The 14,500-nt window shown below is 43.5% G+C and overlaps 1 protein-coding gene across 4 annotated transcripts; it reads left to right on the forward strand.

Annotated features, from left to right (window-relative positions):
• The first annotated feature begins 677 nt into the window (after window positions 1–677).
• Window positions 678–13,482, forward strand: LOC112216900. Of its 4 annotated transcripts, none has more exons than XR_006079220.1 (5): window positions 678–960; window positions 7,517–7,783; window positions 7,966–8,031; window positions 8,135–8,195; window positions 12,184–13,482. XR_006079220.1 is itself a non-coding variant. In XM_024377043.2 (5 exons), the coding sequence occupies exon 2, from the start codon at window positions 3,198–3,200 to the stop codon at window positions 7,755–7,757; it is 4,560 nt and encodes a 1,519-aa protein (XP_024232811.2). In that variant the 5' UTR covers window positions 685–960; window positions 2,154–3,197; the 3' UTR covers window positions 7,758–7,783; window positions 7,966–8,031; window positions 8,135–8,195; window positions 12,184–13,482. The 4 variants fall into 4 exon arrangements, 3 of the variants coding, with proteins under 3 accessions (XP_042156158.1, XP_024232811.2, XP_042156159.1); XM_024377043.2 differs by having other exon boundaries at window positions 685–960; window positions 2,154–7,783; XM_042300224.1 differs by having other exon boundaries at window positions 682–960; window positions 2,154–8,031.
• The last annotated feature ends 1,018 nt before the right edge of the window (window positions 13,483–14,500 follow it).

Below are 14,500 nucleotides of genomic sequence, written 5' to 3' on the forward strand. Positions count from 1 at the left end.
AATCATAAGTATGGTGATTGATGGGTTACAGTGTTGTAGAAAAATTTGCTCTTGTAGTTGAAAAAACTGTTAAGCATTCACACGGTTTATTCAAGTGACCTGCGCTGGGAATACCGTTTTCTGGACAGACACATCCATTTTTAGCTTATATGGGCAAGGAACATCGGGTTTAAATAAGTATTCTCTTTTCTGCTGGGTTTTCTTGACAAACTTAACAATTAGATACTGCCACGTTTCATACTACCTTCTCTCAAATCCAGATCTGTCTGGTTCTAGTTCAACTTGGATAATAGCTTTAAAGCACACAGTACAGTTGTCATTAAGCTTATAACGTTTTCCTTCTGTGAGCATTTCTCATTCTATGACAACGTTCTCCGGACTCCACGTGCTTTCGGCAATTGATGGAATTTCACCATTTGAAAATGCTTTCTAAATAGCTGCAGATCTATAGTCAGTTCTTCCATATCACTAAGCATTAGTTCAGTAATAAATCAACGAAACAACTGGTTATTTTATTTTTACTTGATCAACGGTCAATTTATAGCATGAATTTATATTTTTTTAAATAAGTAAATTATAGCAAAAATCACAGAAATTATAACATGTTTCTGTATATTAATTTGTCTTGTAAAATTGGTTTTATGTTTTTTTGTCATTTGCTAAAATAAAATAGTTCGAGAAATCTGCCGATCAGTTGCGAAGGAGCGAAGAAAACTCTGGGGGCGTGGAACTTGAATCTACTGGTACCAGCCACGGGCGCTCCCACATATACATTTGAAGAAGTTCTAACAGAAGACTGGAGTGTTTTTGCCAATAATGCACTATAACGTTGGATGCTGATAAACCCCATCCCAGAAGAAGAAGAGTGCGAGTTGTTGATTGATAGATATCGGTTGGGGATATCCATGTGTTCAGCTGATCTGCCGTATGTGAAAGAGAGAGGAGCGGGGCACACTTTCTGTAAGTATACTAGGAACATCCAATGGTTGACATGAACAGCAATGCTATCTATGTTGAACAGTGTTATATTTATGCAAAAAAAGCAGCAGATTTACGTATGGGTATTCATTCCCCAAGAGATATCCAAGCAAATGCATGGATGACCGTTTCAATATGTTTGTTCGTCACTTTGTAACACATTTTTAGCGCAATCCTTACTAAGCTCTTCACCCCACAAAACACATTATGGGCGCACTTCGTTATTTCTCAAAGTTTGTATGGAAAACAAGAGAGAAAGTCATCGCTATTTGCGTTTCGTGACGATTGAGCTCAGTCAGCACCTGTGGGTAGCTCGAGTCCATTCGATAACGGCGGTGAGTTGCTGAGGAGTGGGACTGACAAGTCAGGGTCTGATAGTTTATCACCTGCCGCCCAGACGCTGCATGAGCGGGGAGTGATCTAAAATAAAGCTGCTGAAAAAAGATCCGTTAAACCACGAAGCGCACAGACATCTCCCTCCCACTCGCAAAGCTGTCAGACAGCAGAGGCACCGCTGCTAAGCAGAGAGCGCACTGAACCCGAGAGCGCAGATGCACTTGGCCAAATCAATTCCAGTAATTGATAAAATAATTATACATTTCCTCTGACACATCGCGACCCGACCCATACTTTAAGATACGCTGCTCTAGGGAAGTTGTTTAGATAGAATGAATAGGCTCCATTGTTATGTTAACCGTTTAACCAGTGTGATTCATTCACTTCAAGGTTGCATCTCTGCATCACTTCAAGGCTGGAGACCGTTGTGTGGTTAATCGTTATAATACTGATTAGCGTGAGACAAATTACCTTAGTTTAATCCCGGGAAATGGCCTTGGATATCAACAATGCCGATATTATATACCAAACAGATGTGGATGGATCAACACCCTCTCTGATTCCTCTGGGGGGTCAACCTGACCTGAGGTGGAACTCTACTCCTGCCCAGACTGCTATTTGTGGGGCACAGGCTCCTCCTATATGAGCGTGTACTATATTGATTGTGTTACTTGATTGTGATCTGCACTCTAACTAACTTTCAGCCCATAATGTCAACTGGCAGTCACATATCAAAAACATGTTGCAGTTTGTTAGAAAAATCAATAACTTGGTTGATGGATAACCATTGCTTAGTTTTCACAATAGTTTCTATTTTTTATACTTGAAATCCTACCCAGTTCAATGTGCTGGGACGGATAGAACTGACACAACATGGATAACGCCTGTGAAAATGCCAGAGCAAGAGAATGGAATAATGGTGATGGATACAGCTGCCATAATATGGCTCAGTGGGAAAGTCCTCCCCCTGCTGGTGAAAGACAGTACCTCATCCAACAGGAAAGGGAACGCCAGTGGCTGAACCATGAGAAAGAAGCTGCCATACGGGCCCACTACAACTCCCTTAGACAAAACTCTCCAATGGACTTCCGTGGACATGGGGCACAAGAGACCCAGCCGCCGCATCTGTATCATCAGGACCATCACAGAATGGCTCCGAGTCAGAACATAAAGGATTGGCCAAATCTCTATGGACCCCTGAGAGGCCAGGCATCCCCTAATGTAACCTTACACCGCAGTGGAGAGATAACAGAAACATGGGCTAAGCATGAACCCCACTTCCCCAGCTATGAGTTTTTGCCCCCACTCATTGTCGAAAGAGGGCATGAGGATATAACCCATCACCATAAAGCTGACCGGGATTATATGGTTGGTCGAATAGTGAATTATAACAATCTCCATTACTTGGAAAGCAAATGGCAGATGTTAGATCCCACCCATTCCAATGGACATGCTAGAGGACATTTTAATGAACATTCAAGGGGACATTCTAATTCCTATTCCAGGGTTCATTATACTGAATGCTCAAAGGGAAGTTCTAGGGGTGGGTCTAGTGGACGTTCTAGGAGTGGGTCTAGTGCACGTTCTAGGGGTGGCTCTAGTGCATGTTCTAGGGGTGGCTCTAGTGGACGTTCTAGGGGTGGCTCTAGTGGACGTTCTAGGGGTGGCTCTAGTGGACGTTCTAGGGGTGGCTCTAGTGGACGTTCTAGGGGTGGCTCTAGTGGACGTTCTAGGGGTGGCTCTAGTGGACGTTCTAGGGGTGGCCCTAGTGGACGTTCTAGGGGTGGCTCTAGTGGACGTTCTAGGGGTGGCTCTAGTGGACGTTCTAGCGTCCATTCCAGCAGGTCTCCCAGGCTGGACTTCCAGGCTAAGCATGTCAAACTATGACCAACAGTTCTACAGACATTCAGAACGCCAACATCACTCCAACTGTTCCTATGGTCAACAACAAACACAGTGAAACAACATCAGGTTATACAACAGGTCCTGCGAGATATTCTACATCACTTGTGCAGACCTTTACTACGACTGCACAGCAGTGTGTTTTTACGGATTTCCCTTCCACGGGAGGTACAGAATCTGGTGTTGTTGACCTAAAAGCAGCCCAGGTAACAAATGCAGACACCCATGGTATACTAGGACCTAGTGTTCCTTTCCAAGCCATAACACAACATACAGATCATCTTCCTGGCAATGCTGCTCTGGTTTCTCACACACAGACCTCTACCACCCCTGAACAGCAACCTGCTTCCTCTCCTTCTCTCACTGACACCCATCGGGAAAAACCTCATAAACATAAGATCTCACTCAAGGAAATACAGCACTGGCCCCAGAGTGTTTTAAGATCTAAAAATGGACCTGTAAATGGGAATAACTCAACACAAGACCCCTCTCAGTCCCAACAATCTAGCACAGAGAAGATGGATGTTTTACAAGTAGACAAAACACAACTACATCTAAACACCAAAGACTACCAGGCGAGGCCCCCTGAGAGGTTTAGTGATGAGGACTCCACTATACGGCTGGAGATTAAGTCCACCCCCAGGTACATGACCCTGACGGCAGTCGCCACCGCTCCGCCGCCCCCCGTGGCTATCGTCCCGCCAATGGGTCCACAGCAGTCCCCAGAGCCCATGGAGACAGAGAATGCAGGCAATGAGCTGCCATTTAAGATTTTACAGACCTGGTCCATCAACGAAAAACAGGCAGAAAACCTGTGGGAAAGAGCTAAAGATGATGCAAGTTCTCTCTCTGTCCTAAATGAGATGGTTCAAGTTGAGTGTCTTCTGGAGTGTGATAAACCTGTAGATGCATCTGCCACAAGTTCAATGGCATCTACAGGAGAGGACAATGATGAGGTCCTTCAGGTCATCACACAAATGGACAAGAGATCACCTTCACCATTTGTCCACACCAACCCTCAGGCAACTGATATTGTATGCATCGGTGGTGCCCAGATAATCGTGGAAGGTAGCTCTAATGTTGCAGATGAGAGCACTCTTGATTTGTCCACAATTTCTGAAGTTCAGTTCAAGTTATGTGCGCTGCAGAGACTGGTTACTTATCTGGAGAGTGCGACAACACTCACAGAGGCAGAGGATGGTTGTCTCGAGGCCATATTGGAGTTGTATCGGGGAGGGGATACTTCTGACCTGGTAGAGGCTTTAAAAGATCAAATGGATGAGAAAATCATGCAGGATGTGTCTGCCTGGGCCACAGAGGATGAGAAGGCAGTGGTTCTCTTTGCAGTCAGTGGTATATCACTAGGGGAAGTGCTCGAGAAGTTTCCCATTCCAGTACATGTTGACACCTCTTCCCAAGTGGGTTACAGGTCGTCATGGTTAAATGTCAACGAGAAGCTGAATGACATTGACAAAGATTCTGGAAGAGCTTGGTCTCTGTGGTTCATACCAGATAAAGCAGAGGACAGTTCCAAAGTGGTTGGGGGTGTCCAGATGGATGAGACCTTCCACAGCAAGATGGAGACTGTGGAATTTCCTGCAGAAACAACAGACTCAGACCTCACAACAAACACAGACCTCACGATGGACGCAGACCCCACAACAAACACAGACCTCACGATGGATGTAGACCCCCCAACAAACACAGACCTCCCAACAAACGCAGACTTGGAGACAGAACCCCTTTCCCCAATGATTTTGACCGTCCTCACACCAGAGGACGCTGTGAAACTGCTTGCTGAAACAGAGGCACCAGACACAGACCTCAAAACGGTCGTAGACCTCACAACAGACTCGGACACAGAACCCCTTTCCCCAATGAATTTGACCATCCTGACATCTGAGGATGCCATGAGACTGTTTTGCCAGATCGAGAATGGCTCTGACCTCCAATTCGCGTCCCCTAAATCCTGCTCTAAAAACAAAGATAAAACACAGACAAAGCAACTAGAGAATATAGAAAGTGGCAGCTTAGATAAGTCCTGCTACTGTCCTTGTGGTATTGAAACTGACAATGGGTTTGAAATGGGCCTATGCTCCAGTTGTCAGAGAGAGAAAGGATTGCAGCAAGGTACAAGATGCATAACAATCGCTCACTGCTTTACCATGTCACGTACAAATGATCAGGAGACAGAGGTCCCTAAGGACTCTGGGGGGAAGGTGACTGTTGACAGTCAATGCAGGGACAAGAAGCAGATACATTCAACTGAAGAAGAGGGTGATGACAATAAGACACAGGGTGAAATGCAGCAATGGACAGGCGTCATACCGATCATTGACTTTTTTTTCTGGTCAGATACCGATCAGGAGACAGAGGAGAGCTATAATGAACAACATGCTCAGATTGAAGCTCATGCTTCTAATGTTAAAAGGACAGAACCTGAAACTGATGCCAAAGCACCATGTGCGTCAGCCCAAGAACGTACGACCCAAAGCAAAGTCAGTCCTGGTTCTGAGGATAGGGAAATATGGCAAGAGAAGGACCAAGACTGCAGGACGAGTACATTACCACTTCCCAAGGTTGAAAACCCCTCTAAGTTAAGAGCTAACATCATAGCAGACAACTGGTTTTCACCTATAGAGGTCTGTGGTTCGCCTGTAGAAAAGTATGACAAAGTTGCTGACTTTGTCACTCAATACAAAACCTGCAAGTCAAAGAAAAAAGTACATCAAAAAATGGAAAAGGAGAAGACCCTCCATCCAATGTCATCTGACAGGCAAAAGCACAAGAAAAGCCATGGGAGAGCAGAGAGGGGAAGGACACCATCCCAAACCGCTAAGAGCTCTGGGTTGAAGGCAACTATGAATGATCAATGCAGGGACATGAAGCCACATGCATCACACAAGAAGATACATTCAACTGAGAGTGATGAAAATCGATGTAAAGACAAGAAGAAGGGATCATCAACTGTGAAAGAGTGTGAGGGCTGTCAATCCAGGGACAAGAAGCCACTGAAGAGGAGACATTCAACTGAGAAAGAGCGTGAAGGCTGTCAATCCAGGGACAAGAAGCCACCGAAGAGGAGACATTCAACTGTGAAAGAGAGAGAGGACAATCAAAGTAGGGACAAGATGTCACAGAAGAGGAGAAATTCAACTGAAACTGACGGCAGGAACTCAGACTCCAAAGAGTTACAGTGCCAGTTGGTGGACATAGAGAGGGCCAGTGGAAACTCACTCCCGTGCCCTGGGGTGAAAACCCTCCATGTGCAGGGATCCTCAACCACCACCATTCCTCTCAAAATCTCCATAAACATCCCCAAAAAGCCTTCCATAAACGCCTCACCCTCAAAACATGCAGAGGAAATCCTCAAAATCCCGAAGACTAAAGCCCAGAACAAAACTAACAGACACTGCTCCCCTGCAAAGTCAATGTCTCCTGTTGTCAAAGAGAGGCAGAGGAATGGCGGCAAACAAAAGCAAACAATTCAATGCTTAAAAATCAGATTGGAAAAGCTGTCCTTACCCCAAAATCTTGTCAAGAAAGGTTCTCCACCAAGCCGGAAGAGGGAGGAAGGTTCTCCACCAAGGCAGAAGAGGGTGGCAGATAGAGGAGAGCCTGAGGGTTTAGGGGTAAAGGTTTCTAAGCATCCTGACTTGTCCAAGAAACTAAAACGTAAGGCACAGAGCGACTTGAAATCCCAAAAGAATTTGACAAAGATTCCAAAGGTGTTGAATGGAATGTTTTCAAAAAGTGAGTGTAAGAATGACTCGCCGCCAAGGATTCTGAAGCTTCCGAGGACTCCAGAGGTTTCAAAGGATTGGCATGAGAGAGAGAACAGGAAAGAGCCATCTCCCAGTGCTTCACCTGAATCACAAATGCTGGACAAACCAGCAAGAGTGGCACACAAGCCCAAATCTTTTATCAAACTTGCCAGTCCCAGTGGTTACAGCCCAGGTAGTCATGCTTGCCTTAATACGGCCATGGTGTCACCGTCACATGGCAACGTAGATTTTGGGGAAAAAGTCTCTGCGAGGCAACAGGTGTTCTCAGATTGGGAGAGCAGCTTTGTACCGACTCCAACCCCCCGGACTCGTAGACGATCAGGGTGTCCTCCAGAGGAAGTGGAAGGTCAACAGGCCAGTCCCAGGTCCAGCTCGGAGACCAGGATCATCCGACCCATTCTAAAACGTGTCGATGCTCCGCCAAAACCCAAGCGGAACATCAGCTTTCCTTTGAATCCAAGGAAAGTGCACTACTTCAAGCCCTGTGAATATGAAAATTACGCCATGTTCAACAGGTCTTACACAGATCCGGAAGATGCACAGTGTTCTGAAGATGCTCCTGTGAACTGCCAGAACACGAAGGAACAGTCCCCCGTTATGGAAGAGAAGCTGCGAGATATAGGGGAGCTGAAGCCTGGACCAAGTGTGTTTTGTGAAAAGAGCTTCAAAAAGGAAGTGGCAAATGCAGGATCCTGCTGCCATTTTGATGAAGAGTATTTGTCAGGCAAAGCATTGGACGAAGTCTCTCCATCGTGATCCTACGAAAGACTTCAGGCACTCAGGTAAGGACACTAATCACAAGCCACTGGCAAAAGAAAATGGCATGTATTCCCTCAAAGTTTTTGTGTAATATGTATAGCTAGCATGGACATGAAAAACAAACACACAGAATAACACACAACAGGTCAATATTTAGATACATTTTTGGGGATTTCCAGTCATTGACAAGTTCTTCTGGTTACAGCAAAAATAACTGGAGTTGGTTACAAGTGGTCCGAGAAGCAGAAGAAGAGGCCAAATGAAATTGAAGGTAAGTCGCAGGCTATGCTAGCCTCACATCGTAGGCTACTTTTACAATTGCACCAATGATTTCCCAGTATTTCAAACTGTTGTGTATGTCTTTTTCCTTTTAGAAAAATCTCGACCTAGACTGACTGACCGTTGGGTTCTGATTGGAATCATCTAGATGAAAGGGTATTGTGTTATTTATAGGAGCTGAGTAGTGAATGCAAATGTATCATGCTATATTGAGTCTGGGTCAATATGACCTAAGCAAACTTGGGAGTCAAAGTGAGAGGGGTGACAGAGAATAGGGGTGAACAGACTGGTGTATTTCCCAACTCTCACAGGATGTGACTTACAGTGCCTTGCAAAAGTATTCGGCCCCCTTGAACTTTGCGACCTTTTACCACATTTCAGGCTTCAAACATAAAGATATAAAACTGTATTTTTTTGTGAAGAATCAACAACAAGTGGGACATAATCATGAAGTGGAACGACATTTATTGGATATTTCAAACTTTTTAAACAAATCAAAAACTGAACAATTGGGTGTGCAAAATTATTCAGCCCCTTTACTTTCAGTGCAGCAAACTCTCTCCAGAAGTTCAGTGAGGATCTCTGAATGATCCAATGTTGACCTAAATGACTAATGATGATAAATACAATCCACCTGTGTGTAATCAAGTCTCCGTATAAATGCACCTGCACTGTGATAGTCTCAGAGGTCCGTTAAAAGCGCAGAGAGCATCATGAAGAACAAGGAACACACCAGGCAGGTCCGAGATACTGTTGTGAAGAAGTTTAAAGCCGGATTTGGATACAAAAAGATTTCCCAAGCTTTAAACATCCCAAGGAGCACTGTGCAAGCGATAATATTGAAATGGAAGGAGTATCAGACCACTGCAAATCTACCAAGAACTGGCCGTCCCTCTAAACTTTCAGCTCGTACAAGGAGAAGACTGATCAGTGATGCAGCCAAGAGGCCCATGATCACTCTGGATGAACTGCAGAGATCTACAGCTGAGGTGGGAGACTCTGTCCATAGGACAACAATCAAATCAAATCAAATCAAATTTATTTATATAGCCCTTCGTACATCAGCTGATATCTCAAAGTGCTGTACAGAAACCCAGCCTAAAACCCCAAACAGCAAGCAATGCAGGTGTAGAAGCACGAACAATCAGTCGTATATTGCACAAATCTGGCCTTTATGGAAGAGTGGCAAGAAGAAAGCCATTTCTTAAAGATATCCATAAAAAGTGTTGTTTAAAGTTTGCCATAAGCCACCTGGGAGACACACCAAACATGTGGAAGAAGGTGCTCTGGTCAGATGAAACCAAAATTGAACTTTTTGGCAACAATGCAAAACGTTATGTTTGGCGTAAAAGCAACACAGCTCATCACCCTGAACACACCATCCCCACTGTCAAACATGGTGGTGGCAGCATCATGGTTTGGTCCTGCTTTTCTTCAGCGGGGACAGGGAAGATGGTTAAAATTGATGGGAAGATGGATGGAGCCAAATACAGGACCATTCTGGAAGAAAACCTGATGGAGTCTGCAAAAGACCTGAGACTGGGACGGAGATTTGTCTTCCAACAAGACAATGATCCAAAACATAAAGCAAAATCTACAATGGAATGGTTCAAAAGTAAACATATCCAGGTGTTAGAATGGCCAAGTCAAAGTCCAGACCTGAATCCAATCGAGAATCTGTGGAAAGAACTGAAAACTGCTGTTCACAAATGCTCTCCATCCAACCTCACTGAGCTCGAGCTGTTTTGCAAGGAGGAATGGGAAAAAATTTCAGTCTCTCGATGTGCAAAACTGATAGACATACCCCAAGCGACTTACAGCTGTAATCCCAGCAAAAGGTGGTGCTACAGAGTATTAACTTAAGGGGGCTGAATAATTTTGCACGCCCAATTTTTCAGTTTTTGTTTTGTCAAAAAAGTTTGAAATATCCAATAAATGTCGTTCCACTTCATGATTGTGTCCCATTTGTTGTTGATTCTTCACAAAAAAATACAGTTTTATATATTTATGTTTGAAGCCTGAAATGTCGCAAAGTTCAAGGGGGCCGAATACTTTCGCAAGGCACTGTAATACGTTACCATATGTAATTGATAAGCGTCATTCCATTTGATTTCAATCACGTTTTGACCGGTCAAACATGTGTGGAAAGATTTGTCAAATCAAGAGGGGTGCAGTCAAAAGGTGATTGAAATCAAATGGAACGACCCATAAAGTAAAGAGAAAGCTCGGGGAAAAAGTTGATGTACTTCACTAGAAAATCAGCCTTATCGATGAGAACATCAATACCAACTTGTTAGGTAACTGAAACCTATGTACATTGGGGCAAAAAAGTATTTAGTCAGCCACCAATTGTGCAAGTTCTCCCACTTAAAAAGATGAGAGAGGCCTGTAATTTGCATCATAGGTACACTTCAACTATGACAGACAAAATGAGAAAAAAAATCCAGAAAATCACATTGTAGGATTTTTTTATGAATTTATTTGCAAATTATGGTGGAAAATAACTATTTGGTCAATAACAAAAGTTTATCTCAATACTTTGTTATATACCCTTTGTTGGCAATGACAGAGGTCAAACGTTTTCTGTAAGTCTTCACAAGGTTTTCACACACTGTTGCTGGTATTTTGGCCCATTCCTCCATGCAGATCTCCTCTAGAGCAGTGATGTTTTGGGGCTGTTGCTGGGCAACGCGGACTTTCAACTCCCTCCAAAGATTTTCTATGGGGTTGAGATCTGGAGACTGGCTAGGCCACTCCAGGACCTTGAAATGCTTCTTACGAAGCCACTCCTTCGTTGCCCGGGCGGTGTGTTTGGGATCATTGTCATGCTGAAAGACCCAGCCACGTTTCATCTTCAATGCCCTTGCTGATGGAAGGAGGTTTTCACTCAAAATCTCACAATGTTGGCCCCATTCATTCTTTCCTTTACACGGATCAGTCGTCCTGGTCCCTTTGCAGAAAAACAGCCCCAAAGCATGATGTTTCCACCCCCATGCTTCACAGTAGGTATGGTGTGCTTTGGGTGAAACTCAGCATTCTTTGTCATCCAAACACGACGAGTTCAGTTTTTAACAAAAAGTTATATTTTGGTTTCATCTGACCATATGACATTCTCCCAATCTTCTTCTGGATCATCCAAATGCTCTCTAGCAAACTTCAGACGGGCCTGGACATGTACTGGCTTAAGCAGGGGGATACGTCTGGCACTGCAGGATTTGAGTCCCTGGCGGCGTAGTGTGTTACTGATGGTAGGCTTTGTTACTTTGGTCCCAGCTCTCTGCATGTCATCCACTAGGTCCCCCGTGTGGTTCTGGGATTTTTGCTCACCGTTCTTGTGATCATTTTGACCCCATGGGGTGAGATCTTGCGTGGAGCCCCAGATCGAGCGAGATTATCAGTGGTCTTGTATGTCTTCCATTTTCTAATAATTGCTCCCAGAGTTGATATCTTCAAACCAAGCTGCTTACCTATTTGCAGATTCAGTCTTCCCAGCCTGGTGCAGGTCTACAATTTTGTTTCTGGTGTCCTTTGACAGCTCTTTGGTCTTGGCCATAGTGGAGTTTGGAGTGTGACTGTTTGAGGTTGTGGACAGATGTCTTTTATACTGATAACAAGTTCAAACAGGTGCCATTAATACAGGTAACGAGTGGAGGACAGAGGAGCCTCTTAAAGAAGAAGTTACAGGTCTGTAAGAGCCAGAAATCTTGCTTGTTTGTAGGTGACCAAATACTTATTTTCCACCATGATTTGCAAATAAATTAATAAAAAATCCTACAATGTGATTTTCTGGATTTTTTTTCTAATTTTGTCTGTCATAGTTGAAGTGTACCTTTGATGAAAATTACAGGCCTCTCATCTTTTTAAGTGGGAGAACTTGCACAATTGGTGGCTGACTAAATACTTTTTTTGCCCCACTGTAAGTGTGACTTCTGTTAACTGGGTTGGAACATTTTCTGTTCATGCTCTTGAGTATATTCTGAGGCAGTGTTCTCAGGATCCTGTGTACGTTCAATAGATTTTTGAACTGAAAAGTTGCCTTACTGATCCTTCATCTCCACTTGGAAAGCCAGTAGCTGGGTGACGCCTATTTCCTACAGTGCTAATGTGAATATTTCTCACCTTCTCACTTATGCTTGCCTCTTAGGTTCCTCTCTGAATGCAAGCGCCCTTCACGGTCACCATCCAGGTTCCTCTCAGAATGCAAGTCACGGTCACCATCCAGGTTTCTCTCAGAATGCAAGTCACGGTCACCATCCAGGTTCCTCTCGGAATTCAAGTCCCCGTCACGGTCACTGTCCACGTTCCTCTCAGAATGCAAGTCACGGTCACCATCCAGGTTCCTCTCAGAATGTAAGTCCTCATCACAGTCACCATCCAGGTTCCTCTCAGAATGTAAGTCCTCGTCACAGTCACCATCCAGGTTCCTCTCAGAATGCAAGTCCCCGTCACGGTCACTGTCCACCTTCCTCTCAGAATGTAAGCCCCCTCGTGGTCACCATTCATCCTCTAGCCATGGGAGAAGAGTTGAGCCAACAGCCAGGCACCATAGCTCTCCCATGGATGAATGGAACAAGCGGTGGTCGGGAGAGACGTAATTCGTAAGCATATCAGTCGGCCATGACAGGATACACCAGATAGAACAGTAGTTGATGTCAACCTGCAAAGACAATACTTTTACCTCAAACCTGACATCGTGCCTATGCTGTTCTTTAAAAAAAAACTTGAAACCCTACATATTTAGGCTACATTATGCAGTTTACTTTTCTACATGTTTTCATCTATTTTTAAATGAATAAATGTCTGATTTCTCTCCCTAATTAATAGGGTCGGTTAGCTGTGGTTGAAGTCAGAAGTGTGTATTATATAGTATGTACATGTGTTATTGTTACTCTTGACACCTAACGGTGATTGGTGTTTGGTTACCTGTATTCCTATAGTATTGTTTGCCTACATTGTTAGGACACCATCATAGTGATGGTATTGGACATTGTTTGTTTACAGTGTTTTCTATTGCAACCAGAACCAAAACATAAGGGAAGAAACCCGACAACTTGTTGTTGTAATATGTTCTTTTTTTAACGCTGGTGGTAAAGTGGGTAAATCCATCATGGATATCGATATTAAATGATGTTTGAAAGCCATTATGTCGCTTTTTTAATGTGATTTCTTGCACTGGTTTATAGTTTTGTGGCCATAGATGATGTTTGTAGTTAAATTCAACTGATGCTGCTGATGTTTCAGGTATTGAGGAATGTATGTAGTTTACAGGTCACTGGTTTTATACTTCGTCTTAAAGTTGTCAATCCCATGTTTTGTTTTTAATATGGGTCCATTTTTTGTACGTTTTGATGGTGTATTGTTTATTTTTATGTACACCTCTGTTTACTGTATTGTTATGGCACTGAAATAATATAAATATAGAAAATATGTTTTTGTTGATTGATACCTGTCTTCTCAGACTACCCAGCATCCAATGAAGGTAATTGTAGTATTATTTACCTTCACCACCAGGCGAAGACCACAATTAAGACACATACAGTTACACCACCAGAGGGAAGCAAAGTACAATATTATTGTTCCTTTCATTTCAGTCACTCGCTTGTGCAAGGCTTCTTTCTCGGCTTCTCCAATGTGTTGAGACTTATCTAGAGGAAAAAGAAACGCACACCTATTTAGGCGAGGTGCTGGCTAGCAGAGTAGAACACTTGAAAATAAAGGAGAGCTGCACACTAAGAGCTCAGATGCAAAAATGTAATGTCCGAAGTTTCGACAGACAAGCTGTCTTCGCCAGGGTATAATCACAAACACTGCAGGGTGACTCGTTTATATAGTGTCAAAAGACACACACAGGTGTCTGTAATCATGGCCAAGTATGGCCTAATATGGTTTAATTCTCAAATATTAAAATGACATACAAAAAACAAATGGATAGCATAGCATCATAGATTCAATTTAGACTACAAACAATTACAAAGTCACAATAATCACAAGAATGTCTTCAGATCAAAATCGACATTCTCAACAGTACAAAATCACTGCTTACAAATGAGATTTGTATATCTCATCCTGAGTTGAAAAGTCCTAATCTTCCATACTTGAGGTCAGCATGCCTTGTTTTCCTCAATGCAGGAGGAAATGTATTTAACTAGGCAAGTCAGATAAGAACAAAGTCTTATTTACAATGACAGCTTACCGGGGAACAGTAAGTTAACTGCCTTGTTCAGAACAACAGACTTCTCATCTTGGGGATTTGAACCAGCAACCTCTCAGTTACTGACCCAACGCTCTAACCACTAAGCTACCTGCCGCCTCCTTTTCTACTTGGTAGGCTACAGGATTATATACATGGCTGACCTGGCCTGGGAGATCAGAGGGTTAAAATCCAAATCGTATTTGTTGGGGAAATTTCCAGCTCTTTGGTAATTTTCCTGTACCCATGTTGGAGAGTCCAGTCACCTGGT

This window comes from Oncorhynchus tshawytscha, linkage group LG17 (assembly GCF_018296145.1).
Source record: "Oncorhynchus tshawytscha isolate Ot180627B linkage group LG17, Otsh_v2.0, whole genome shotgun sequence".
In the NCBI taxonomy this organism is placed as follows: domain Eukaryota; kingdom Metazoa; phylum Chordata; class Actinopteri; order Salmoniformes; family Salmonidae; genus Oncorhynchus; species Oncorhynchus tshawytscha.

What these genes read in the sequence shown, in the direction of transcription:
- LOC112216900 (XM_042300224.1), top strand. Translation starts at nt 3,198, where the DNA reads ATGACCAACAGTTCTACAGACATTCAGAACGCCAACATCACTCCAACT.